The 24,078-nt window shown below is 37.4% G+C and overlaps 6 protein-coding genes across 7 annotated transcripts; 2 read left to right on the top strand and 4 right to left on the bottom strand.

The window, feature by feature from the left end:
• Positions 1-1,599: 1,599 nt before the first annotated feature.
• On the bottom strand, positions 1,600-4,086 carry folr (folate receptor). Its single transcript, XM_041995001.1, has 5 exons — positions 3,951-4,086; positions 3,262-3,394; positions 2,803-2,991; positions 2,380-2,515; positions 1,600-2,217 (listed from the first exon to the last, which is right to left on the bottom strand). The coding sequence occupies exons 2-5, from the start codon at positions 3,388-3,390 to the stop codon at positions 1,946-1,948; spliced, it is 726 nt and encodes a 241-aa protein (XP_041850935.1). The 5' UTR covers positions 3,391-3,394; positions 3,951-4,086; the 3' UTR covers positions 1,600-1,945.
• Positions 4,087-5,207: 1,121 nt separating this feature from the next.
• On the top strand, positions 5,208-7,101 carry anapc15 (anaphase promoting complex subunit 15). The gene is made up of 4 exons (XM_041995606.1): positions 5,208-5,583; positions 5,659-5,718; positions 5,812-5,952; positions 6,047-7,101. The coding sequence occupies exons 1-4, from the start codon at positions 5,464-5,466 to the stop codon at positions 6,092-6,094; spliced, it is 369 nt and encodes a 122-aa protein (XP_041851540.1). The 5' UTR covers positions 5,208-5,463; the 3' UTR covers positions 6,095-7,101.
• A 721-nt stretch (positions 7,102-7,822) lies between these two features.
• Positions 7,823-9,257, bottom strand: tomt (transmembrane O-methyltransferase). Its single transcript, XM_041995605.1, has 4 exons — positions 8,996-9,257; positions 8,712-8,908; positions 8,490-8,612; positions 7,823-8,112 (listed from the first exon to the last, which is right to left on the bottom strand). The coding sequence occupies exons 1-4, from the start codon at positions 9,255-9,257 to the stop codon at positions 7,915-7,917; spliced, it is 780 nt and encodes a 259-aa protein (XP_041851539.1). The 3' UTR covers positions 7,823-7,914.
• A 1,296-nt stretch (positions 9,258-10,553) lies between these two features.
• On the bottom strand, positions 10,554-12,598 carry sfrp2l (secreted frizzled-related protein 2 like). The gene is made up of 3 exons (XM_041994796.1): positions 11,963-12,598; positions 11,427-11,507; positions 10,554-11,257 (listed from the first exon to the last, which is right to left on the bottom strand). Exons 1-3 carry the CDS (start codon positions 12,594-12,596, stop codon positions 10,839-10,841), a joined length of 1,134 nt encoding a protein of 377 aa, XP_041850730.1. The 5' UTR covers positions 12,597-12,598; the 3' UTR covers positions 10,554-10,838.
• A 2,862-nt stretch (positions 12,599-15,460) lies between these two features.
• Positions 15,461-21,293, top strand: lamtor1 (late endosomal/lysosomal adaptor, MAPK and MTOR activator 1). Its single transcript, XM_041994799.1, has 5 exons — positions 15,461-15,673; positions 16,962-17,107; positions 17,216-17,293; positions 19,354-19,477; positions 19,689-21,293. The coding sequence occupies exons 1-5, from the start codon at positions 15,632-15,634 to the stop codon at positions 19,779-19,781; spliced, it is 483 nt and encodes a 160-aa protein (XP_041850733.1). The 5' UTR covers positions 15,461-15,631; the 3' UTR covers positions 19,782-21,293.
• Positions 21,294-21,619: 326 nt separating this feature from the next.
• On the bottom strand, positions 21,620-24,047 carry lrrc51 (leucine rich repeat containing 51). Of its 2 annotated transcripts, none has more exons than XM_041994798.1 (5): positions 23,757-24,047; positions 23,521-23,599; positions 23,064-23,269; positions 22,752-22,900; positions 21,620-22,203 (listed from the first exon to the last, which is right to left on the bottom strand). In XM_041994798.1, the coding sequence occupies exons 2-5, from the start codon at positions 23,570-23,572 to the stop codon at positions 22,044-22,046; spliced, it is 567 nt and encodes a 188-aa protein (XP_041850732.1). In that variant the 5' UTR covers positions 23,573-23,599; positions 23,757-24,047; the 3' UTR covers positions 21,620-22,043. The 2 variants fall into 2 exon arrangements, with proteins under 2 accessions (XP_041850732.1, XP_041850731.1); XM_041994797.1 differs by lacking the exon at positions 23,757-24,047 and adding an exon at positions 23,688-23,703.
• Positions 24,048-24,078: the final 31 nt, after the last annotated feature.

The raw sequence follows: 24,078 nt of genomic DNA, 5'->3' as shown, positions 1-24,078 counted from the left end.
AGTTTGTGAAAACTGCAAATTGGAAATGCTTTGATCTCATTTTGTCTTGCTATGTAGGCATCACTTACCTTAATTTTACTCAGTTGCTGCTGATTTAGAGAACTGATCTTCACTGGGTTTAATATTGAATTTATATTTATGAAGTGGATGAAATAAAATTAAACCGTAAGCATTTGAAGAATTACTTTTTAATATCTGATAGTTGCAGAAGTTTTAACTACATGACTTTACTTTGAAGATCACAACTGAAGGGTACTCAAAATTAATTTCATTCTAACTGAGGTTAGGTATTCTGTTAAGGTACATATGAGAGCATAAACAGAAGGATAGACTTCTTTTTCTGATTCTTGTATATTTTTTCCTTTTCCTTCAAGATCTCTCTTTTGTTCTGACTTATTAGAGGCTTCTAAATGCTCAGCATGTTGGGACAAGAGGTGAAATTTCTTCAAGAGCTGAAAAAGAAGACAGTTGTTTTTTTTAAAGTACTAGTAATTACCATGACTGATAATATATACATGCTTACACTCTTAAGATAATATTAAGAGAATACTTATATTTGAAGAGAACCTGTTAGAATCATGGTTCAAGTATTGCTCAACTTCTGCGCTGCGTATGGGAAATGGGCTGTAGATTATACAAAAAGAAGATACAGCAAAGGCTGGGCTGAGCAACACAGCCTTGACATGAAATGCTAAATTAAATCCGCATGATAACGAATGTTGTAATCAGAAGTGGACATGTGTGGTGCGATATCTGACAGAAGGCAAAGCAACATCTGCAAAACAGATGAGTGTACTGTGTATTTTTCTACAGTTATCTAATAGCTTCATTTAACAACTACACATTGTGCAAAGGTTACTAAATATATCTGTCAGCCTGACCTTTGATCAGCGCTCTGTGGTCACATCCTTTAGACAGTGGACTAGTTAAAAGACCTGGTGGAAAATATTCATTCATGGCATAGACTCATATTGAACTCATGTTTAATACACGCAAGGAGAAAATTCAGCACAGAGATGCATGTTCAGACTGTCAGAGAAAGTAAAACCCCTTTTCAATCGTTTCTCTTTCCATTTCTTTCTGTTACACACACACACACACACATACACAGGGGACAGGAACTCCATAATTACCAAGTAGTGGATCCCACTAACCACTAGCTGGCCCAGAGTGGCCATGTGATGGTGTGATCACTGGGGCCCAGTTTAGAGGAACATTTTCTCTCATTGTAGATCTGGGGTCAGTTTTACATTTTCCCCACCAGTAGTTTAGGTTACGAGAGGGTTATTAAACTGATCTACAGTCTGCACTTTAAGAGAAATGTAAACCAAGAGCAACTTGGTATTGTTGAATGTGGCTCGCCCTTGCATGGCTCATCCAGATGCTAGAGTTTATTTTTGTTTTATTTTCCTCATCCACATATTTTTTTTTTTTTTACAAATCTGCTTCACTTCAAGACAAAAAATGTCCATTCTGCTTTAATTTAGGCTTCTAACATTTTTGTGTGAAAATTGTAGTCTTGTTTGTGAATAAAAATCTCATTTCCTTCATATGTTATTTTCCATCTTTATCCTGAAGGGAACAAAAATATGCAACATGTTTTCAAAAAGGGGTACTTTTATTTTTGGAATTTCAGCCAACAAATGAAAAGATTAGCAGTTATTCTTAAGACTTTCTAAACAAGGGCTTTTAAATTGACAAGAATAGGACAGACACTTTACTCTCGAGTCTCTTGTTGACAAGAAAAAATTATTCTTTACATTTTTGTATAATTAAAAAAAAAACTAAATGTTAAATAGATAAAGTGGTGAGTAAAGTGGATTTGCTTACAAGGGCGCAAACCTGTAAATTTAGAGTGCCAGTTACTTAAAAGAGAAAAAAGAGCATTTAAAACCACTTTAATGGTTTTCTCCAAGGTGATACAGGATAAATCAATTATATAATTTTAGTAGATTACAAAGAGAGTCATGACAGCCAGCAGGAGAAATGTTGTCAGAGCAAAGCTTTGACTCTGCTGTGCGCTGTTGAGGTAGTATTCGGCTACCTTCTTGTTGGGGTTTGGTTTGGTGAACCAGAGCTGCATGCAACGGCCAGAGTTTTTGGTATATGTTGTGTAAAGGTAAGAGTTAGACCAGATTTGTTCACACATAGATTTGGGTGTTGGGAAAACTTCAGTCCACTTCCTGCATTTGCTGCCGTCGGGGCACTTGTTAATACCTGAAAGATTGAAAGGGGGAAAAGGGGATAAGAATACCATTTAATGGAATATCTCTGAATGTATTTGTTCAACTTTAGTGAGAGCGTGTTATTGTGTATACAATGACATGAATTAGCATAAATCCACCTGACTGTGAACATGCATTCAAACACGTCAATTACCTGAGCCCCAGTTCCATCCTGTGTGCCAATCAGTCTTGCAGGTGAAATCATCTTTGCAATCTTCCCACCACTGTTCACAGTCCTCCTTACAGAGAGGCACATCCAATATGCGCTCCTTTCGCCAGCTCTGGTCCACCTACAAACATGCACATAAGCAGCTTTTAGGTGCTTCAACTAGTTGGCTATATGTCAGACAATTTTTGCCCCCAGGCATCACTGTAATATGTAAAGGGAGCTGTGAATGTATCCAATAACTACACTGTGGAAAAACCCTAACTTCTTTTAAAAAATTTTCATATCTACTGCATGTGGGGATTCATATTTACAGACAAGTAATTCTTTTAGAAATTCATATGCTGCCATCTAGTGTTACAAGCATTTGCATACACATGAGACTCAGCCGCACACAAAGAATATACATACTTCTTGTATCCAAGGTCCCAAGTGTGGTGAGCATTCATAAAAGCAAGTGTCCTGCACAAAATGTTTCTTGCACTTGGTGCTCATGGGGCCACAGTGATCCCAGTTGAAGTTGTACAGGTAGGAGTTATCCTGGTGGGCCTCTTCTGTTGTGTTGGCAGTACAACATGCATTATCACTCCAGGGTTCACACTGGAAAGAAGAAGAAAAGCAATCATTTTATTTGGTTATATCCCAAAAATTCTTTCTTTCAGTTCAAGCATTAACATGAAAAAAGGAAAACAAAATCTAACATGATGCCAACTGAAAATTCACAAGAGCACAAGCTATTGCTATTGCAGCGGGAGACTTGCTCTTGGTCTACACTCGGCAGCAGAATTGCGGGGGGGGGTCAATGACAGAAAAAGGTAGAAAATGGTGAAAAAAGTAACTACTGACCTATGATATATTTGCATTTATTACCTGACTATACAGCTTTCCCTCAGGGCCAGGCTCTACTTTGTGGTGTTTTGCATCCATGCACATGTTGAGTCTGTCCTCAAACAGAGCACCTTGGATGAGGACTAGCAGCAAGGCCAGGATCAACCACATGACTCTAGAAAAGAGGCAAAAAACAGTTAAGGAATGTCTGACAGTCTCCAGTATGAACGTTTTCCAGCTTTTGCCTCAAAGCTGCAACAATGACACACATGCAATGCAACTGTGGCGCATCATTAATCAATGCCTCCTCTACTACAACAGCCAACTAGGTGCTTTGTTGGGAAAGGCGCAACTTGACCCGAGCAAAAGGACAAGTGGACTTGATGTAAAACTGGACAGAAGATTTGAAGAAATGCACAAATGTAGTGCAATGACCTTGTTGTGTAAATTATGTCAATTATCACAATCAGACCTTTGTTGAAGTCACTTTAAACTCAATCTTAGATGTTATCAATTCCCCACTCTTTTATATTAAATCTAATGGACAACAATCCAATTAAGTCTAATTCTGGCTCTGATATACTACACATGGATGTGTTGTCAGTAAGCCTTTTGTAAAATTTAAAATACAGCTTCTGAGTGCACAGAGTTAGCAATTTAACACATATGAACTATGCCAATAAATAAAGGAAGTACACTGAAACCATGAATAATTAACCAATTTACTTTACCTTTCTAGATTCTTCGATGATTCTATCTTAAAGCGATGATCCAACCAATCAGTATCTCCAGCCAACCTCTAGCACGTTTCTTAAGCCCAAACAGGAATTATAAAACACATCTGTGCCTATATATGTGTGAGACCATCTGAGAGTGTGACTAAGCACAAGGTTATCCCTAATACAAGGCAGTGCCATTAACTACTTTGTTTCCAAAGTCCGAAGTCTGTCTTGCGTGTGTGTGTGTGTGTGTGTGTTTGTGTGTTTCAGATACTGAAGAAGAACAAGAATGACACATGGTGCTATTTGCACGTGTGTGTGTGTGTGTGTGTGTGTGTGTGTGTGTGTGTGTGAGAGAGAGAGAGAGAGAGAGATCTTGTGTGTTTTATTACACTGTGAAAAGTTTGGTTTATCTCAAGGTCTTTCTAACACTGTCACACTCCCTCATGCACACACACACACTCACACAAACACACTCACACACACACACACGCACGCACACACACACACACACGCACGCACGCACGCACACACACACACACACAAATGAAGGAAAACATGTAAAATGGCAGTGTGACCTATAAGGGCAATAAGAAAAGTAACACTTTTACAGTTAAAATATGTTTCTGCTGCATCTGTGTTAGTGTTTCCTGAAAAATTGCATTTTGAAATGATCAAAAAACATCTGAGAAATACCAGGACAGGGCACTGAGACTGACCTTCTCAGTGAATGTCAAAATATAATAAAATTCAACAATAAATCAGAGATCTTTTGGTTTAGCCGTGACCTTCAGAAGATTCAACTGATGTACATTTCTGTCAAACATGTGATTCAGAAAATGTGCCTTCTTTAAATGTTACTAAAGACAGGATGGCGTGAAAAGCTAGGGACATGCCTAAGGTAAGTATTTTGATTAAAAAAAAGAAAAAAAAAAGAAAAAAAATTACATATTTTAATATGAAAAAATGTTGAAAGAATAGATGGGATGTGGCGTCACACACACACACACACACACACACACACACACACACACACACACACACACACACACACACACACACAAAAAAAAAAAAAAAATATCTACATAATATGATAATTATCATATCAATGCACCGTTAAACGTATATCGTCTATTCACTATTCCAAGTGGAACCTTACTGAAGCTTATGGAAAGGGGACTCTTAATTTAGGAACACCAGCAGCTTCCGGTAAAAGTGTTTTGAATTTTCTGTTATCTGAAACAAGAGCTTAGCAGGTATAGGAATTTGTAGTTTTATAAAAGATTACTTGACTTTAATATTTTATTGTGTTTTATTGATTTATACACCGAACATGCTCAGAAGTAGGTTTGATTTTAGAGCTTAGAAACACTTTAAATCGTGCGATAACTGTTTCTGCATTCGTCCAGTATCGTTTAACGTTTAACTGATAACTTATGGATAAGCTATGGTTGTTTAGGGTGACTTTTTTATTTTATTTGTTTTAAGCCCCAACTCGCTGATTTTCTCTGTGTGCGTGACAGCCATGTCCACGCTTTTCCCCTCTCTGTTACCACGTATAACGGAATCACTGTGGTTTAACCTGGACCGACCATGTGTGGACGAAGCGGAGCTGCACCAACAAGAGCAGCAGCACCAAACCTGGGTAACCCCTCTGCTTCAGCATCGACTTTTATTCGCCCTTAACTTAATGTTGATATAACCTCTCTGTCTGCTTTAGTTACAGAGCATTGCAGAGAAAGACAACAACTTAATGCCGATTGGGAAACCTATTTTTGAGGTAAAACATGAGCATTTTACCACATTATCAAACATGCTCTGGTAACATCTTGAAGTTGACTTTGTCTAAGTAATGTGTCTTTTATGGGTTCAGGCAGGCTATGAAGAGGAGGAAGAAGAGGATGATGAGGATGAAGAAGACAGTGAGGAAGACTCAGAAGATGAGGAAGACATGCAGGATATGGATGAGATGAATGACTACAATGAGTCACCTGATGATGGCGAGATTAACGAGGTGCTTTTTTTAAGCTTTTTATTTTATTAGCTTATTTTCTCAAACATAACAGTGAAGTATTTGTCTTTAATCTGACTGTGTTTCCTTATGTCAGGTGGATATGGAAGGGCCAGACCAAGATCAAGATCAGTGGATGATTTAAAACAAAAGACAATGTTAGTGAGCCTATTTGGCCCTGCGTTACTACTCCTTATTTTTTTAAGTGACTGCTTCTCCTCCAGTCTGTGACACAATCCATTATTTTTTATGTAACTAGGATCTGAATGCAGTTAAAGGAGCAGTTTGCACTTTTTAAAAGATTCATGCCGCAGTTCATCAGCCATGAAAGCGCCAACTGTTGTTGAACAGTACTGTGAGTGTCCTTACCTGCCACACCTCTATGTACTTGTATGAGGGATGTGAGGATACTGTCATAAGTGTACATTTAAACTCATGTGCACACACTTCTTACATTTAATTGTGTAAATCTGCTGGATACGATTTTAATGAAATGATTCAGCCAAAGCACCTCCAAGCCTGTCTGGTGCTATAAATCAAATTCTCAAGCACAGAGCTGTGGTTTACAACCACAGAGTGGTGGCTGCATGCTTTGATCCAGTGATCTCTTGTTAAAACTTGAACCTTGTCATATTGTCAGTCATGTGCTACTAAGAGTTTCCAAACAGCTGATTGGACACTAACATCAATTCAGTCAGCAAAATAATTAGTTACAGATGAAAACGTCATATACTTTAAACCTATACTTCACCTCTGTTTCGTTGAGTGCCTAATATGCTGCTGACCTTTTGTTACATACTTCTACAGTAAAATATTTATAAAACCTTGTGAAAGGACATCATGTTCAAGCAGTTAAAGCACATTTAGATAGTTTAGGCTTCCAATAAAAACTTTAATGTGTCCATCTCCGTTATCTAATTTTACACCACAATGCCACATAAAAGCTTTTGAGAATTTCTTCCTGGAATAACAGTCCTTGGAATTTAAATTAAATTATTTTGATGGAGCCAATTTTTATGTATTTTTATTTTTTAATAAAAAAACTAAAAATGTATTATACCAATTAGCATTGTAAGTTAGATTTATGCTGACTCATAGTTAATACTTACGAATGCCCATGTATATTTGGTTGTAATAAAATTTTAAACATTATTTGCTGCTGCTGTTCACTTCATATATTTAACTTAAAAAAACATTTGAGAGCTATTGTTTGCCTTCACTAAGAGCAGTGATTTTAATTAAAGCATGTAAAAAAAGTACATTTAATAATACAATATAATTAAGTTTTGATAGATTTGCAGTTTTGATACCACTGAATATAAATAAACTTTTTTTCTTTTACATTTACAATAATTTTGAGCGCAACAAATGAAAGGAGATGCTGGCAAAATTCCAGCACAATAAAAAGGTGATTATCTTGATCTATTTAAATTAGTATTATATAAATATATGATTACTAAAATGGGATGTTTTGGGATCAGATGGTGTAGTTTTGGAGACAAAAAATTTTTAACTAGTCTTGTATTTTTGTTGTCTTACTGAAAAACAGAAGACATCTTAAACTATATGCATAAAGTTGACCGTTTTTAGAGGTCAGTTTACACATCTTCACAATTTTCCACAACCCTTTAACACCTAGTGTATCATTATTTGATACATACAGTTTCTGAGACCTGTTACATTGCCTTTTAGTTAAAATTTGGTTTAAACCCTGTTGTTTACAATCTGTTGTCTTCTGCCCTCTTGTGGATACCTTTTGCACTAAACTAATTCTGACATAACACTTATAAATTGTACATATATGCAATTATAACTTTATTCTTTTTACATATATATTTTAACATTTTGTTAAAGGGCAAGATAAAGACTCCAGATTTGAAAAAGAATTTAATTTTCTGCTCTTTATTTCTTGGGTCAGACTTTAAAAGGTGAACGATTGCTTGTTCCTGTGTGAGACAACCTGGTCTATTTGACTCCCTCGTAGACCAGCTCAGCCATACCATCCCTGATGCCCTTGCTATATTCTAGTGTGGCTCTGTGAATTTTCCACTCATACAGGCCACTCTTTCGAATGTGTCGGAGGAATTTTGGAGCCCCGGGAAATAAAACATTGTCAGCCAAAATCATAGATCCTTTTCCGAGCAGACCAGAGCCCTCAAGCATCTGTAAAACATCAGAAGCAGTAGGTGAGAAAAACTGAGCAGAGATAAAAAGAAAATAAGGCATATAAAAATAATGCGATTAAGCTTTTGGGCTAAACGATTATTAAAATGCCTCAATGTTATCTTTGAACAGGGGGTGTATACACAAATACAAAATATTTAGGTACACAACAACTTAATCCATCAGGAGAATATTTACTCCCTAAAGTACATAATTTAAGTAAAACAGAAGTACTAGGTCCCACACTTTAAAGTCATGATCCACCTTAGAGCAAATCAAAAGAAAAACTTAAACTGCTAAGGGCAGTTAAATAAATAAGATATAAATAAGATAAGTAAAATAAAATGGGAATAATAAATAATGTTTTGAGTTATTACCTGAAGGTCAGGCAGGTAGCATTTCTTCCAGTGGTCCATAAAGACAAAATCCAGCCTCTCTAAATTGTAGTCTGACCGCAGCCGAGGGATCACCTCATCAGATGGACTAATGATGAGCTCCACCTGGTAAAAGACACAGAAATGTAAAAATAGGCCTCCAAAGGCAGAAAAAAAGCTCAGCATGCACATTGGATACGAAGTGGATATCTCTTGCTGTCTCACTGTGTCATCATCAAACCCAGCCAGGCGGATGATTTTCTCAGCTATGGCAGCATTTCTCTGATCCATCTCAATGCTGTAGAGCCTGGCCCCCAGAGGCAGAGCTCGGGCTATTCGCACAGTACTGTATCCGCAATGGGCCCCCAGCTCCAGCACTGTCAAAGGGCTCTGCTCCATTAGCAGGCGGTCCAAGATTTGCCCTAAGGAACCACATTCATCAGTGACTTAAATGGTAACACCAACATGTCTTCTACAATAAAAAAAGACCCTCTAAAAACATTCTCCACCTTTTTTAGGCCCAATGTTGCTGATATACTCAATTTTGCTGCACCAGAAATCAAAGGCATCCAGGATGCTATCCGGATCTCCTGGAGTGGAATGAGTGAGAACATACTGGTAGGCACGCTCCTCCCGACTCAAACCAGTAACGCAGTCTTTCCATGTCCTGACAAGGACTGCTCGATAGAACAGCACAAAATAGTAGCGATACCGAATAATCATTGTCAGCAGGAGGGGGATAAAGGCCAAAGCAATAGCTGGCGACACCATCCTTACACAGAAAGACACAGACAGGCACTTTCACTTATAGTTGTCATAAACTGTACATACTTATTCACGTGGTAGCTAAATTCATGCTGTCATAACTAGTGTCCCTTAAAGTCCCCATCAACCTCTTTGCAAAAACAGACATTCTGTAGAGATTTTTAATATTTTATGACTCGTGCACCCACAGGATATTCTAATTTACATCTAATGAAATCCCTATTGTTTTTTTTCTTTCTCACATTTCAAAGTTATGAAGACTTGGTACAGAATGAGTTTTTGTCTGTCAGGACACTGTGACTAGTTTCTGTTTTAAAGGAAATGTACAAATAAATGACTGAGGGACTTTTTGGCATCTGTCTGCCTTCTGCTTATTCACCTATTCCTTAACAATGCTGCTGTGTACTGTGAAACAGTAGCAGCTTTTGTCTCATTTGATGCAGTTTTTGTTAATCTAACTTATGTAATTTGACTAAAGTGATGCAAAGAAAGATAGATCCAGCTATGTTGGGATAGTGCTGACAAATAAAATGCCCCACTGAAAAAAGCAGTTTAATTTCAAGCAAATGTAGATACATTTTGACATACATTTAGTTTGTGTTCATGCTCTATGTAGTATTGCAGTAGATATGACAACAAGTGCAGTACCTCTATGTTTCTCTTGCCTTTGGTAACTTCAGACTCTACACCGATCACATGCTACAGCCTTTCTATCTTAAGGAAAAACTGGACAAAACACAAGACAAAAACAGCAAAACTCACCTGTACTCTGAGGAGCAGAACAGAACACCGAGACTAATGAAAAGTAGTGAAGAAATAAACATAGAGGAGTGTGTGTGTTTAGGAGAGGCTTTGGGGTATGAATAATTCATGCATCACGCTCATCACAGTATATATCAGGTGGTAAACTCCTGTAAACTGACACTGACTGCAACGTAAAACACAAATATATGTATTTTTCCTCTTAAATTTGCTGAGACATGTAAACATGGCCATCTTCAAAAATTACAAAGAGGTCCAACACTGAAAAAGAGCAGACAGATCAGCAGTCAGAGGCACCCTGAAACTGATAAGTCAAGTTAGCATCAACAGAGCATTTGTGCGAGTTTCTGCGGAGTCTAATTTCCAGAGTCAAGATGGAAAGATGAAGAATAAAAAGCTAATTTCTGGAACATGGTCAAATATAATCCAGAGCAACAGAGTTAAGTTTATTTAGATACAGAAACAAACATATGAAAATTAAGAATTACCATGCTAGATTAAAAACACATATTATTTAAAAAGGAGAAAAATAGACTCAACTCAAATTAAAACATTTTATTATTGATCCCATTTTCAATCCTTTCGTTTTTCACTACATCTCCTCTGTTGGTATTATTCGATCTTAACATTTGGTTGTTTTATAGTTGTCATTTTAAGATGAATGTTTAACTTATCAATCAAAAAACAAAAAAAGAAAAAAGTGAGATTTGAGCTGTTGTGAGACTGTTGTGACTTACAATGGTCAAATAATAGTAAAGCAGTGCAGTTGCGAGTTCATAAAGCAGCATTTACAGACAACGAATACAGCTTTTGATAACTTGCTGTTCAAAGCTGTGGACAGGGTTGTTTAAGAAGAGCCTTGATGAATTTCTTCAGCTCTTTGTCTCCTCTGGTCCACCTCACCAGTCGAGTCAGTACCAGTCTACCTTCCTCAGCCTGAGCCAGTGCCAAGTACCATCCACTCAGGGCTGCATTCCCCACCTTTACTTCTTTTTTTCCCTGTTTCTTTTGTACCTGCTCCTCCCCTCGCTCTGTGTCTTCATTTGTATCTACAGAGTCTAAGCCCGGACAAGTACAGCTGCCACCTTCTTGCAGCCACAAAGCCCCGTGGGCCATCGCGCCTGCAATCTCTTCTGCCCTCTCTGGACCTCCCCCTGCCCACCTCAGGATGCGGCTGCGGGCCAGAGGCACCATCTGACGGTCACCTCCCACTGTTGACACACTGCCCAGACGCATCTTTAAGGCTGCAACAGAGACAGAGATTGTACCATAGTACTATCACTTTACACACAATGAAACATCCTCCTCTCATTTAATTTGTGTCAGGTTTCCGCATGAATCAATTCATAACCTAAAAAAGAAAAGGTTATGTGCTATATTCATAAAATGAGAACCCATATTATTCATTCTCACCATATGGACTGTGGCAGAAATTTTCTTGGATGTCTGTCTCTCCTTCAGCAGCCAGACTACAGGCATCACAGATAACACTCCCTGGGGGACGGAAATAGAGATTACTTGACTGCAGTTATGAATGAATGAATGAAATGTCTTGTACTCTAACAGAAACTCTACTAGCAAATTATTAAAATAAATTTTAAGGTCATGTGAGGTTAGACATAACTGAGCTTAACCAATATATGAACGGAGACTCACAAGGGAAAACAGATTATAGAATGAATTACAATAAAAAAAAATACATTACGTTGATACTATAAGAGAAAAAAATGCTAAATACAACACAAATATCAAAATGCATTTTTAGTCATTAGCTATTCCCTTTTATAAAAAAAACCAAATACCCAACTAACTATAAGTGGTGTACAGTAGCTCATCTATAAAAACAAAAACAACAGCTTCATATGTCATGTAACTGACTTGTGTTTGAGTCGTTACTTCGTGTTTTTATGAAAGAAAATGGGATAAACCCTCTCACAGGCAGATCTGACCTTTCAGTGCCTCCTCATGCCTAACCTCCTGGTCCGTCCGCCCCTCCTGCTCTCCCGTTGCTGGGATACAAAGCTCGGTTCCGCGTGGGAACCGGGTGCAGTTAAACATCTCCGGCCAGGGGAACCCGAACGCGCTCATCACAGGAACACAGCCATCCCGCACGGCGTCACACAGGCTCCTGCAGGGACTGACCGGCCCGCTAAGCTCCGGGAGGCACACCGGGGCGAACAGTGAGCACAGGAACTTCTTGGTGTCCCGGTGGCACAGCTTAGAGATGAGGGGCAGCCAGGCCGCCGACTGCTGCTGGGCCTCTTTTAGCGAATCATGGCCGAGTAAGTTGGGGATCCACATGCGCCTGTAGCCGATCCCGTGGCACAGGGACAGTGTGCTCGGGATGGGTTTACAAACCGGGCGGACTGATGAGCTGAACCCAAGACTAGGCGCTCCAAACTGGGCAGGAGGCACTGACTCGGAGGCATGAGATACTCTAAGCAGAATAGCAAAGCTGAACAGAAAAACAGACATTGTTTTTATCCCTGAAGTCTTCACTGTCTGGGCTTGACCGGCATGAAGGTGTAAACAAAGGGGTGTGGAGGAAACAGGGTAAAGAGTGGGCAGGCGCCTCCCACCCATCATCCCACCCCACCAGACGACTGTTTGACTCTACAATTACTAGAAATATTTCTGCCATGTTGGCTGTTTGTGTCAGACAACAAAGAACAGGGGGAAAACTCACATTTTGTAGATATTAACAAAATACCTTGTCTTTTTCAGCTTTATTTCTTCCTGTTACTTTTATTGTTAAACCATTTATTTGCAGTTTAAACCAATGTTTAAGTATTTATTTAACATGGCCCTTACTGTGAGGACTTTACATGTAGACAAACATAAAATAATTGCAAATATTTCAAGACTTTTTATATGTAGATACACCGGCTCAGTTTAGGATTTTTTTCAGATTTTGAAAAACAAAACACATACAGCTGCATTTAAAGTTGCTTGCTTCTCTAGAAATAATAATTGTGTGTATTTTAAAAACACAGTTGAAACAAGTTACAAACAGCTTTCACAAAAGAAAAAAAAAGTTGAAGCTATGTTACATTTGTCACTGAAAATCAAGTGTGAACGCTGTGTGCTTAAAAAAGTGTGAGACTCTATCATCATGAACAAAGCCAGAGGGCATCATTATTTCCAGAGAGCCTGTCACATGTGCACCAGCATGTCTTGTCCTGTTTTTCTCCTGCTGTTGATGAATTCTGCTGCTTTCAAATGCAGAACAGCACATACAGTTTTTTTTTGTTTTGTTTTGTTTTAAAATATTTGCTGCTTATTAGATGTGCTATCCACAATCAAATAAATTAAGAAAGAAGGGAATTATTCAGACAAGATTCATCCCTTCAAGCTTAAACAGAGTTTAGAGACAAAAGAGGGGAACTATAGTACATTGTTGTTCTTTAGTATGCTGTGGAGAAGGAACTGCTTAGATACTTGAGATTTAAAAAGTATTTGGTTATAAACCTTTCACATTCTAAATATTTCTTGTTTAAATTGGGTTTTGTCAAGTAAAATACTTTAATCATTGGATTAAATGTATTTATTATGTTTTGTTTTATTTTTTCAATTCAGTCTTTACTTCAGGCTCAAAATTTGAACCATATAAAAAGAAAAAAACCCTCACACAAAAACAAAGAGGCAATGCAGAGAAAGACTATAAATTATATCTATAATCCAAACAAGCACTTTCTCCAGGGTCCACAGTTATATCGTGCTCTTCTTAGGCATTGTTAAAACCATAATAATATCACATTTTTAGAAACCTCCAGTCTCATAATCAATGTATATATAAAATTTCTAAGAACAGCATGTAGGTGGGCACAGCATTCTGCACAAACAGCTCACTGGCACTCATCCATCGAGCATAGCTGCACCACAAGTGTGCAGTGTACAGAGATTGTGCAATAAGCTATAAACAATGCAATTTTAACATATATATATATAACATTAGAGCTAATTCTTTGATCACACAACTGACTTCATCAGTCCTAATAACTACTTTGTCATGGGAAACAACACCAATACTAAAGTCCTCAGTTTTTATACAATTAAAGAGATCGCTGTACTGCTTTCTCCATAGCTCAACAATATATTTTTTAAGGCCTCTTTAGCTTGCAGATGAAGTTCACTCACATGCTCATTCCATCCTGGTCCAACATTTTGATGTTTAGCACTTTTTTATAAAATGTTTTGCTTCCATTATTTAATACATTGACAATTTTATCATGCATAGTACATAAATCATTGTTATGGTCTGGGTTAGCACAGCTGATATTGCCACACATTGTAGCATCATATGGAATTTAAATTTTACCTAGATTCTTTTCAGAAAATTGATAATGTTGCACATTAGACTGTGAGCTTTGACCATTCTACTTTACCAACATACGGGTGAGTATGCTTCATGATCAGCTCAAGCAGGGACTCTACATTTAACATCAAAGAGAAAAGCATGTGATCTGTTGTTACCATCCTATACAAAATCTCAATATCCTCTATACTTCCATGAGCATCTGCTGTGCATATGCAGTGATCAAGCCAATATGTTGTATTCCAGGCCTCACTAACATATGTAATGCTATCAGTTGGCAGCAGAACCTTATTAGACAGAATTAAATTGTTTTCTTGGTGAAACTGAGACAAGTGTTGTTGACAAGTGTTGTTATGTTTTTATGCCACATTATAGCCACTCTGCCAGAGATTCTACCATGCCCCATCCCCAAACTCAGATCCGTTGTAGCCTCTCCTGCCCCACAATTTACAGAGTTAAGCTTGTCCAGGTCTTGCTTAGGAAGGAAAGTTTAGGTTGTTTAACCTTTTGAATAACTTCTAATGCATTAACATATAAGTAACATATTACAGCAGACAAAGGTTGATCTGGTGTTAGTTATTCTATGTATTAGCTGGTGTATTTATTTAACCTAGATCATTCATCCTATTTAACTAAATTTTAAATATTACTTTTTCAAAAGTCCTGATCTTTTTTACGGTAAGGAATAACCACAGCTGCCAGACAAACAATGTATCCTAAAGATTAGCTATACAACATTTCCTGAGACATAGTATAGTTGAAGTGAGCATACAATCTAGACATTCAAAAACCCTGTACTGTTTCCATTTACTCTGCTTTGTTCATTCATGCCACTTTGGGCCTTCCTCCCTTAGAAATATGCAAATAAATAAAATACTTCTAATTCTACAGTACAACTGTATAATTATGGCATACAATGAACAGTTAACTTATTCTTGATATACTCAATGTGGCACTTATTTTCAGTCTGTTATATTTAGGCAACGCCTGTATCCCTGCTTTGCTGTTTACCTTTTCCACCATTAGCAACGTTTGAAATTTCCGCGTTCACGTGATGAGGGCCATTTTATGTCTCAAATACCGGAAGTAGGTACTGTGTTGTTGTTGCACCACAGCTGCTGTCATGTGATAGCCTGCCTGAGAGGCTGCTGTGGACAGTGGCTTCTTACCTTTAGATGAGGCTAAAGTAAAAACTGTCCAGAAGAGGGGTTTTATGTTTGTTGGAGAGGAAGGACAACACGGCTCGTATCTGACGGAGCGCAGTGAAGCCGGGGTTGTGTAGTTTGGCCCCTCGGTCGCTGCCATGGGTTGCTGTTACAGCAGCGAGAACGAGAACACAAGTCAGGTAGTTAGCTATTAGCTGACTGAAACCGATAAACACATTCTGGTTTATTCTGAAACAAAGTACTTATGGCATTTCGCTCTTTTGGTAAAGATTAACGAATAATACTAGTATTGTGTGTCGTTGTTATCAGGTGGTTGTTTTATAACGGTTAAAACTGTGATGTTTAAAAGCAGCGTTAGCTTACGCTTAAAGCCCGCGGGACAGGCCTGACTCAACTCAGCCTGTGAAGTTAGCACCAGTGGAGAAGTACTACAGAAGCTAAGTTAGCTTTACAGGGTTGAAGATAGATTTAAAATGTTTAATTAAATCTATGTGCAGCTTTAATAGTTAGCAAGACATGATCACCGTAGAAAGTAATGAATGAGTTTCTTATGCATTTAAGAATCAGTTTTGGTCTGTCTACTAATAACAACAATGTTTAGTATTCCGTTTTGTAGTTTAATGTGCGTTGTGTCATATGATCCAAGCCTCAGCTATTTTCAGTTTAGGGAACGAAGTCTGTTCTTTATCTTTTCATAAAAGCAGTTTATCATTAAGATTAAAATTAAGTCTTTTTCAGTCTTTAATACATATATGTATTTTGTAAATATATACTTTTTTCTTGTTTTTAAAATAGGGAATATATATGTGTGTATGCGCATATATATATATATATATATATATATATATATATATATATATATATATATATATGTTAAGTTAGACAGTTAAGTTTACTGCCTATAAAACAATATAAGGTCTTGAGCTTAGGCATCTTCTTTCGTACAAAGAAGAGTACAAATTTTATTTATATTTTCATGTACGAAATTGAACCTATAATTAAACTGTTGCAGCATTTATTAGTAAATTTAGCTACAAGTGACATAAAAATGGAAGTTACATTGTATTTGCGTTTTTTTTTATATATATATACATTGAATTGAAATTCATTATTTTCAAAGCAATAGCAGGGCTTCTCTGCCTGTGTCTCTCTTTGAGATGCAGTGTTGTGTATTGATTGCTGAGCAAGTCTTAATTTTTTTCTTGTTTAACCTTTATTTTACCAGGCCAGCTGGTAAGAATAGATTATTTACAGTGTTGGCTTGACAAGTGTCAGAAAAGCAAATTTGGTTCCTATTGTTGATTATTTCTTGTTGTTAATAATTATATTTAAGTGCTTTGTTTTATGTATGTAGAGGAAAAGAACATTTCTCATACATAATCATTTTATCTCTCAGTCTCTCATACTGTTCTTGTATTATGTACAGTATATTATTTTTTAAAATGACTTGAGCATATCTTGTTCAAGGACCCTGATGATGAAAGTAAGCCACTGATCCCCCCAAACCCTGCCAGCAAACCTCCAAATGGGACCGACTGGATCACGACCAGCACCCCCTCAGCGCGGACAGATGAACAGGCCCTTCTTACATCCATCCTGAATAAGACTGCACAGTAAGACTTTCTGATTCTGCTTGTAACTGGTGAAATTGCAGCACAATTTATTACAATAAAAATAATCATTTGTGAGTAATCCTTTATTTCTATATTTATTTTATTTAGGAATATCATAGATGTCTCAGCAGCTGACTCTGTTGTGATGGAGCAGCATGAGTATATGGACAAAGCTAGACAATACAGGTAAGTGCATGAGCATCTGTGTAAAATTTATTTATGTTCTTGTTGCATTAAAGAGGTGAGAAACTGGAAAAGAGCTGGTGAGAAGGTGAGATGTTTCCTTCATCTAAAGATTAGTGACCAGTTTAATTGTTTGAATGTTAACCAAACATGAATTTTAAATCCACATTATAATATAATTAGGATTTTTTAAATGTTGAATTCAAGTGAGTAAGTAAACCTTTATTTATATAGCACCTTCCAAGTAAAAAAAAATCAGAAAGTGCATCACAAAAAAAAAAAAAAAAAAAAAATTAACATGGAGAAAGATATCACTGAGTCCACAGATCTCAGGTGTAGAGTAATTGCAGCAGAGCTCTGTTGCCTTTGGTTTTGCTTGGCCATGCAGAGTTCTATATGTTAAAACCAGAATATTTTAGTGCACTCAGTAGCGGATTGGCAGCCATTGTAGCTGAGCTAACAATGGGGTGATGTTAGTATTTTGAACAGTGTTTCTCAATCCAAGTCCTTAAAACCCACAGCCCTGCATGTTTTAGATGTGTTCCTATTCCAACACACGTGATTCAGATTAATAAACTGCCTCATCAAGATCTTTGCAAGCCTGTTAATGAGTCATTCGTTTCATTCGGGTGTGTTAAAGTAAGGTTACCTCTAAAACATGAATGGCAGTGACTCCAGAGGTGCAGGATTTATTAACACTAATAGAAGATTTAGTTAGAAGCCTTGCAGCAGCATTTGTTCAACTTGGAAAATGTTACAGTGATTTCTTATTGATGCAAGTGAAAATAGTTACAGTGTTCTAGGCGTGAAGATATAAAAAAGTGTATGATTATTTCCAGCTCAGTACATGACAAAATTGGGTTTAGCTAGATTTTTAAATGATTAAAACGAGCTAACCAGGGATTTAACATAGGTGTTGAAGGTCAGTTCAGAGTCAAGGCATACCCTCAATCAGAAGATTGAGGCAAGTGGGCCAAGAAACTGGACTATCTTTTGGTTGAAAACCATCTGGGCAAAGACGAGGCTTTCAGTCTTTTTTATCATTAAGTTGTAGGAAATTTTCAGCCATCCAACTCTTCACAGACTCTAACAACCTGAGCAAAATCTGCAGTTTAAAAACATCCTGGGATTTAAAAGATATATAAAACTGAATATCATCTGCATAGCAGTGATAAGAGACGTTGAAAGAACTTAAAACATGCTGAAGAAGGAGCAGATGAAAAAGAAAAAATAAACGCCACAAAACAGACCCCTGTGGCACACCATAGGCAAGTTATGAGCGTGTGGATCAGAAATTAGCAGCAGCCACAGAAAAACAGAAAATGGCTACGATCTTTTCTAAAATCTTAGCAAAAAGAGGTAGTTTTGCAATGGGTCTGTAGCTGCTAAAAAGAGAGGGATCAAGCTTGGGTTTTTTAAAGAAGAGCGTGAATGTAAGTATTCTTAAAATAAACAAGGACATGACCAGGGATAGTTATAGTGAGGACATATGGACCAGTAGATCGTAGTTCTTCAGGAGCGTTTTAGACATTTTTCCAGGGGGGATGATGTAAGAACAAGAGTTAGTTGTGTTGTGACATTACAGGCGTTGTGTGAAATGGACAAACAATAGCTATTAAAAAGATCAGTTGAAGGTGACATATGACCTGACTAAGGGGGTGAGCTTGAGAGACATGTGGCTGCTTTTGCTTAAATAAAAGTGGGCAAAATTAAAGTCTAGGCAAGAAATTTCCACACCAACCCAATGACTGGAGAGGTTATGAAGCAGTTAATTTAATGGCAGAATTGCAACAGCACTGGTCTTTACTTTTAAACTTTAACCTCATATCTACTGATTTCTAGTGGGACTTGAAAGATTTTCCATCAAACACAGCAGCTGTGTTTAGACTAAAATACAAGTGAAGATTAATCTTTAGGTTGTGAAAACATATCAGCTTGGTTTGAGACAAGGGAATGAATTCCAGATAGTATGTTTTTTTAAACAAACAAGAAATCAGCAAAAACCTGAACTCAAGAAGCACAGTAAGTTTTTTTGTTTTTGTTTTTGTTTTTTTCCCCCCCAGTACGAAGCTGGCTATGTTGAGCACTAGCCTGCCCCAAAAGAAAGCCCTCGCTCTCCCCTCCCTCACCAGCCAGCCCCACCAAGTGCTCGCAAGTGATCTGGTGCCATACTCGGATGTTCAGCAGGTATTCTTGTCTTGCATTGACTGCAAATTGGCATGTACTTCCTGCATCCTGTTGCTTCATGTCATGTTGTTCCTACCAGTTTGCAGCACAAGAGGCTGTGTTGGATTTCACTGAAGTCTAAAGCTACTGAATAAAAAATAAATACTCAGAATTTGTAAGTTTTAACTATTTTGCACAACATACAAATTCTGTTTTCTCATTTTCTTTGCAGGTATCCAAGATAGCAGCATATGCTTACAGTGCAATCTCTCAAATCAAAGTGGATGCTAAAGAGGAACTGGTGGTCCAGTTTGCCATTCCCTGATTCTGCGCCTCTGGCCTGCATATTTTTCCTCCCATCTCACTCTGTGTGTCACTCCTGCATCTTCATCCTCCAGCCCACCTTTTATTAAAGCATTTTGGTCCATGTGCTTCTTAGCGGTAGTTCTAACAGTAATAAAGACAGGAGACTATGAAGGATTGTACCCTCTGGCTGTCCCTTTATCAAAATGTGTCCGTGACAACTGGTCAATTGTCAAATTAGTAATGGGAGATAGTTTACTGTGTGGGTATAATCTCATACTTCAACAAGGCCTATTCTGTATGCGATGGATGGATCACAGACTTTGTGTGTGCTAGATTCTGAACAAGATCATCTTGATCCATACAAAACCAAATTTTTTTTAGTTTTTCAGGATTTTCTGAGAATATTTACGTTGTATTTTTTTCTTTTTAAATCCCTAGCCCAAATGCTCAGGCAGGCAAAGCTACTTTCGTATCATAGTGTTATCCAAAGGCATGGAAGAATGCACAGTTTATTTGGGACAGATCAGGGATCTGGGACAGGGATCTTCTGAACAATAGACATTTTCACAATCAATTAAGTGCAAATGCACTAGTTAAAGGGGGGAGGGGGGCACTTGCAACATAGCTTTACATGTGTACATTATGTGAGTTGAGCTATATACTGTTAACCTGGAAGGCCATCTCATTCTTTAACTTTGTTTTTTTTAAGTTGGAAAAAAATGGTAATTATAACCAGAAAAGGCAAATATTTAATTTCAAGGTTAAGATATCGCTCTAATTCTAACACAATTCTAACTCTAATTCTATTGTATTTAGGTAATTTGGTGCCAATCTCAACCAAGAAATCACACCAATCTGTTTGACTGGAGTAAATTTAATTGACTGTTATTTTTTTTTTTTTTTATAAATTAACCACAAATATGGAGTCTAGTTGTGCATTGCCCAGTTTGTAATCTGTATTTTCCTATTAAGGCCCCGTCATAAGTGAACTGCCCATGGGTGGTGGTCTCTGGTGGGTGAGGATGCAGACACAAGTAGGATGGTGCTTCCTGGAAGGGACTAATGTCACTGGGAATGGGAAGCGGTCCTTCTTGGGGTGCAGTGCTTGAGTTTACAGACAGTAACGTGCAGGTTTAGATCCCTAAAGATGAACTTTCCAGAACCTGACGTTTTTAATAGCAGTGGAGGCAGTCGGTGATGAAGGGAGTGGCTGCATGGGGGGATGCAGGAACTGATGTTGTTTATTCACGCCTTTGTACAGACTTTTCTGAACGATTATAAAAACAGATGGATTGTATGAAGTTGCTTTTTGTGTCCAGAGTTCATTGGTCAGACTTGGCAAAGACATTGTGCTGATGAGAGTTTTTATGAAACACAGCAACACTTTTCAGGCCGTTTGCTTTTACACAAAGCATTTTGCTGCAGATTGTAAAAATATTAAGTTCATATTAATCAGAAACTAACCATTGTAGCAGTTTGGGAGAGTGTTAACAATTAATGTACCACAGCAGATTAAATTATCTCAGACCTTTTTGTGATTTATTTATTTTTGTTATTAAATGTATATTTGCTCTTTAGACAGAGCACAATTCGTGGGCAGAGGGCAAATAAGCTGCTCTTAAGTCGCTAAAGGGATGTTCTGCTGTGATTATTTCAAACCATGTAACACATTTGAGCTTTTTGCAATCAGTTCTTGGCATTTTTGTTTGTTACTCAAATGTGTAATACTACCTTAATTACTGTATGTTTGTAATATCTTAGGCAAGTACCAAAAAGTTTTAAGATTTTTCTTTTGTTTGTTTAATCAGTTCATTAAAAACTTTCAACAAAATACTCACATCACTCATACTAGTTTATTTAGAACTAGTTTACTCAGTGGTGTTACAGAGACGGCCTGTGACAATAATGACTTATCCAACTTTGTTATAACAAGACAGTCTATTGAAATGTTTCACATATATTCAAGCATGTTAGTGATTTACTTTAATGTGCATCCCTATCACTTAATCACAGTTTAGGAAATTACAAAGCTCTAAGCTGTCTTGAAATCTAAATCTGTAAATGCATCCATATTTTCAGTTATCACCAGTTCTACAAGCATGAGGCTAAACTGAGCTATTAACTGGACTCAAACTGATGGTTTCACAGCAATAACATGCAAGCATAAAGTGTGTCAGTTCCAGCCTGGTCCTCGGGCAAGGAACAACAAACAGACTTAAAGAACCTAGCTAAATCTTACTTCAAATAGTGAACATATATACACATATTTGTTTTCATTAAGTTACAGGAAAGAAGGGCCAGCAGTCACAGGAGACTTTTCCTTTCTGCCCCTGCTGCAAGTGTTGCCTCGATGCCAGATGTTTGCCATGACATGCTCCTGTCGTGTCACAGCACTGAAATCCATTGTTTTCAGCCGAGGCAAAACAGAAATCACATGATATCTAGACAGAAAAGCACAAATTCATCAATGATTATTTTTTGCAGTTATACCAAAATAACCACAAAAGGTAAAAATAGTTTTCTGATGTGCAAACTCGATTAGAAGTCACTTGTACGACGTGCCAAAAGTAATGCAAAAAAAAGCACTGATTCATAATTATAATTAAAAAAATACTTATAGGAATAGGGCTTTGCCACTGCACTGTCAGTGTGTGTGTCTGTGTGTGTGTTAAACCACTGTTTCCATGCAGACTAGGACATGAATCTGATCTGCATTTGAGCACCTGTTGTAATGTTATGCATGTTCATGCTTGCCAAGAACTCGTCTCAAAAGTAATGCCTTACTCTTCACTTGTGAACTTTATAACAGTGTGAGACGTACAAGACCCTGTTGACGGCCTGTATTTGTGTTCTGTTAAGTAAGCAGCAAACATTACTAATTTTCTCAAGAATTTTCACAAACCTATTTCTCAAAAGCAAAAGGATCTCACTTTTATAACATACAACAGCTGAGCAGGATGGATATGTGTGTGTATTTGATACATTGCACCTGTAAGTTTTGTTGGTTTCTACTGGATTTCCATGAAGAGTGATGGAGTGAAGATGAGGCAGTACGGTTAACCTGTCCACCTCGGACAGGATAGAAATGCTGTTTCCATGAAGGTACAATACACGCAATGCATGCAGCTCACACAAAACCTGGAATACATGTGTACATAAAGTTAAGATATAACATGCAGTTCCACATCAAATTTTCCTGAATTTTACATGACAATGCCCACACATAAATATGTCCCTATAACAAAGAGAACAACCAACCACCACTGACAACACCCTTCAAGTCAGGGAGATGGAAAATCACCTGGTCTATGTGTGTGAGTTTGTTGAAGGACAGGTCCAGCCAGGCAAGATGTGAAGGCTTAGACAGGAAGTGGCTCACAGTCTTCTGAAGGTCATACAGGTCAGTAATGTTGTTATTATTGAGACGCAGGGAACAGCTGAGGTATTTACTCTTTGAATTTCGCTTTAACGGACGTAGACCTCTGGTGGGCTCCTCTGTCAACGCATCTGAAATAGCATAAATATGAAACAATATATTAAATAAACATTTCTTATTCATTAATTTATTTTTCTGTTTAGCTGGTCTACAGTATAGTTAAACGTCACATAGAAGACTTTTGTAAAGCAAAGTATGCTTTTACTTATTATGTTCATTATCCACTGTCTGAGCCAAAATGATTATTTAAAGATAACTTAAGGTATCCATTAATTGTCATAAAAATATGGAGGAATAATAAATATATTAATCAAAGTATTACCTGTCAACCTGCTGAAATTTTTAAAAGATAAATCCACTGGAGCTCCACACATGGTCTCACCTGTGAATGCCTCTCCAACCTGCAGAGTGATAGGGATAATATGCTGAATCAATGTGTCAACTTGCCATGATATGATCAAACGTTTCATTACTCCATGTATTGCATACCTCTTTTACCATTACAACAAACACATTTTTATCTGGACGAGATACGCATTACATATGCCATACTCTTACCAAGAATGTGAGGTAACTTTTAGTGGATGTTTTCTATAGTTTCACGTTACGACGGATGATTTACTGTAGAAAGTTCCCTTTTGGGTTTGCTAAAGTTACCATTTGTTTCTAAGGAAACAAGCAAGCGCATCATGGGACTTGTAGTTGCATGTCTAGTGCATTTGTGTATGCTGAAATCCAACTGCAAACATGCTGAAACAACTGAAAAAATACAGGCTGTTGTAATGCTGTACATTCTGTAATATTGATTTACGAGTGCATTTGTATTTTTTTAGGTTGTATCCATTTCCTTTTCTTCTTCTTCTTCTTCTTCATTTCCTAT

This window comes from Melanotaenia boesemani, chromosome 9 (assembly GCF_017639745.1).
Source record: "Melanotaenia boesemani isolate fMelBoe1 chromosome 9, fMelBoe1.pri, whole genome shotgun sequence".
Classification (NCBI taxonomy): Eukaryota; Metazoa; Chordata; class Actinopteri; order Atheriniformes; family Melanotaeniidae; genus Melanotaenia; species Melanotaenia boesemani.
The sequence above is the reverse complement of the archived record's forward strand: the minus strand, read 5'-3'. Positions and strand labels throughout refer to the sequence as shown.

What these genes read in the sequence shown, in the direction of transcription:
- folr (XM_041995001.1), bottom strand. Translation starts at nt 3,390, where the DNA reads ATGTGGTTGATCCTGGCCTTGCTGCTAGTCCTCATCCAAGGTGCTCTG. An exon ending in TGGGACCTTGGATACAAGAA is followed by an intron (nt 2,516 to 2,802) that starts GTATGTATATTC and finishes GCATGTTTGTAG; the next exon opens with GTGGACCAGAGCTGGCGAAA. An exon ending in AGGATGGAACTGGGGCTCAG is followed by an intron (nt 2,218 to 2,379) that starts GTAATTGACGTG and finishes TCAATCTTTCAG; the next exon opens with GTATTAACAAGTGCCCCGAC.
- anapc15 (XM_041995606.1), top strand. Translation starts at nt 5,464, where the DNA reads ATGTCCACGCTTTTCCCCTCTCTGTTACCACGTATAACGGAATCACTG. An exon ending in TTGGGAAACCTATTTTTGAG is followed by an intron (nt 5,719 to 5,811) that starts GTAAAACATGAG and finishes TTATGGGTTCAG; the next exon opens with GCAGGCTATGAAGAGGAGGA. An exon ending in ATGATGGCGAGATTAACGAG is followed by an intron (nt 5,953 to 6,046) that starts GTGCTTTTTTTA and finishes TCCTTATGTCAG; the next exon opens with GTGGATATGGAAGGGCCAGA.
- tomt (XM_041995605.1), bottom strand. Translation starts at nt 9,257, where the DNA reads ATGGTGTCGCCAGCTATTGCTTTGGCCTTTATCCCCCTCCTGCTGACA. An exon ending in CAACATTGGGCCTAAAAAAG is followed by an intron (nt 8,909 to 8,995) that starts GTGGAGAATGTT and finishes GTGGTTCCTTAG; the next exon opens with GGCAAATCTTGGACCGCCTG. An exon ending in CTGGGTTTGATGATGACACA is followed by an intron (nt 8,613 to 8,711) that starts GTGAGACAGCAA and finishes GTCTTTTACCAG; the next exon opens with GTGGAGCTCATCATTAGTCC.
- sfrp2l (XM_041994796.1), bottom strand. Translation starts at nt 12,596, where the DNA reads ATGGGTGGGAGGCGCCTGCCCACTCTTTACCCTGTTTCCTCCACACCC. An exon ending in GCATGAGGAGGCACTGAAAG is followed by an intron (nt 11,508 to 11,962) that starts GTCAGATCTGCC and finishes TCCGTCCCCCAG; the next exon opens with GGAGTGTTATCTGTGATGCC. An exon ending in TTTCTGCCACAGTCCATATG is followed by an intron (nt 11,258 to 11,426) that starts GTGAGAATGAAT and finishes TCTCTGTTGCAG; the next exon opens with CCTTAAAGATGCGTCTGGGC.
- lamtor1 (XM_041994799.1), top strand. Translation starts at nt 15,632, where the DNA reads ATGGGTTGCTGTTACAGCAGCGAGAACGAGAACACAAGTCAG. An exon ending in GACAAAGCTAGACAATACAG is followed by an intron (nt 17,294 to 19,353) that starts GTAAGTGCATGA and finishes TTTCCCCCCCAG; the next exon opens with TACGAAGCTGGCTATGTTGA. An exon ending in CATACTCGGATGTTCAGCAG is followed by an intron (nt 19,478 to 19,688) that starts GTATTCTTGTCT and finishes TTTTCTTTGCAG; the next exon opens with GTATCCAAGATAGCAGCATA.
- lrrc51 (XM_041994797.1), bottom strand. An exon ending in AAATTTCAGCAGGTTGACAG is followed by an intron (nt 23,270 to 23,520) that starts GTAATACTTTGA and finishes ATGCTATTTCAG; the next exon opens with ATGCGTTGACAGAGGAGCCC. An exon ending in AACTCACACACATAGACCAG is followed by an intron (nt 22,901 to 23,063) that starts GTGATTTTCCAT and finishes CATGTATTCCAG; the next exon opens with GTTTTGTGTGAGCTGCATGC.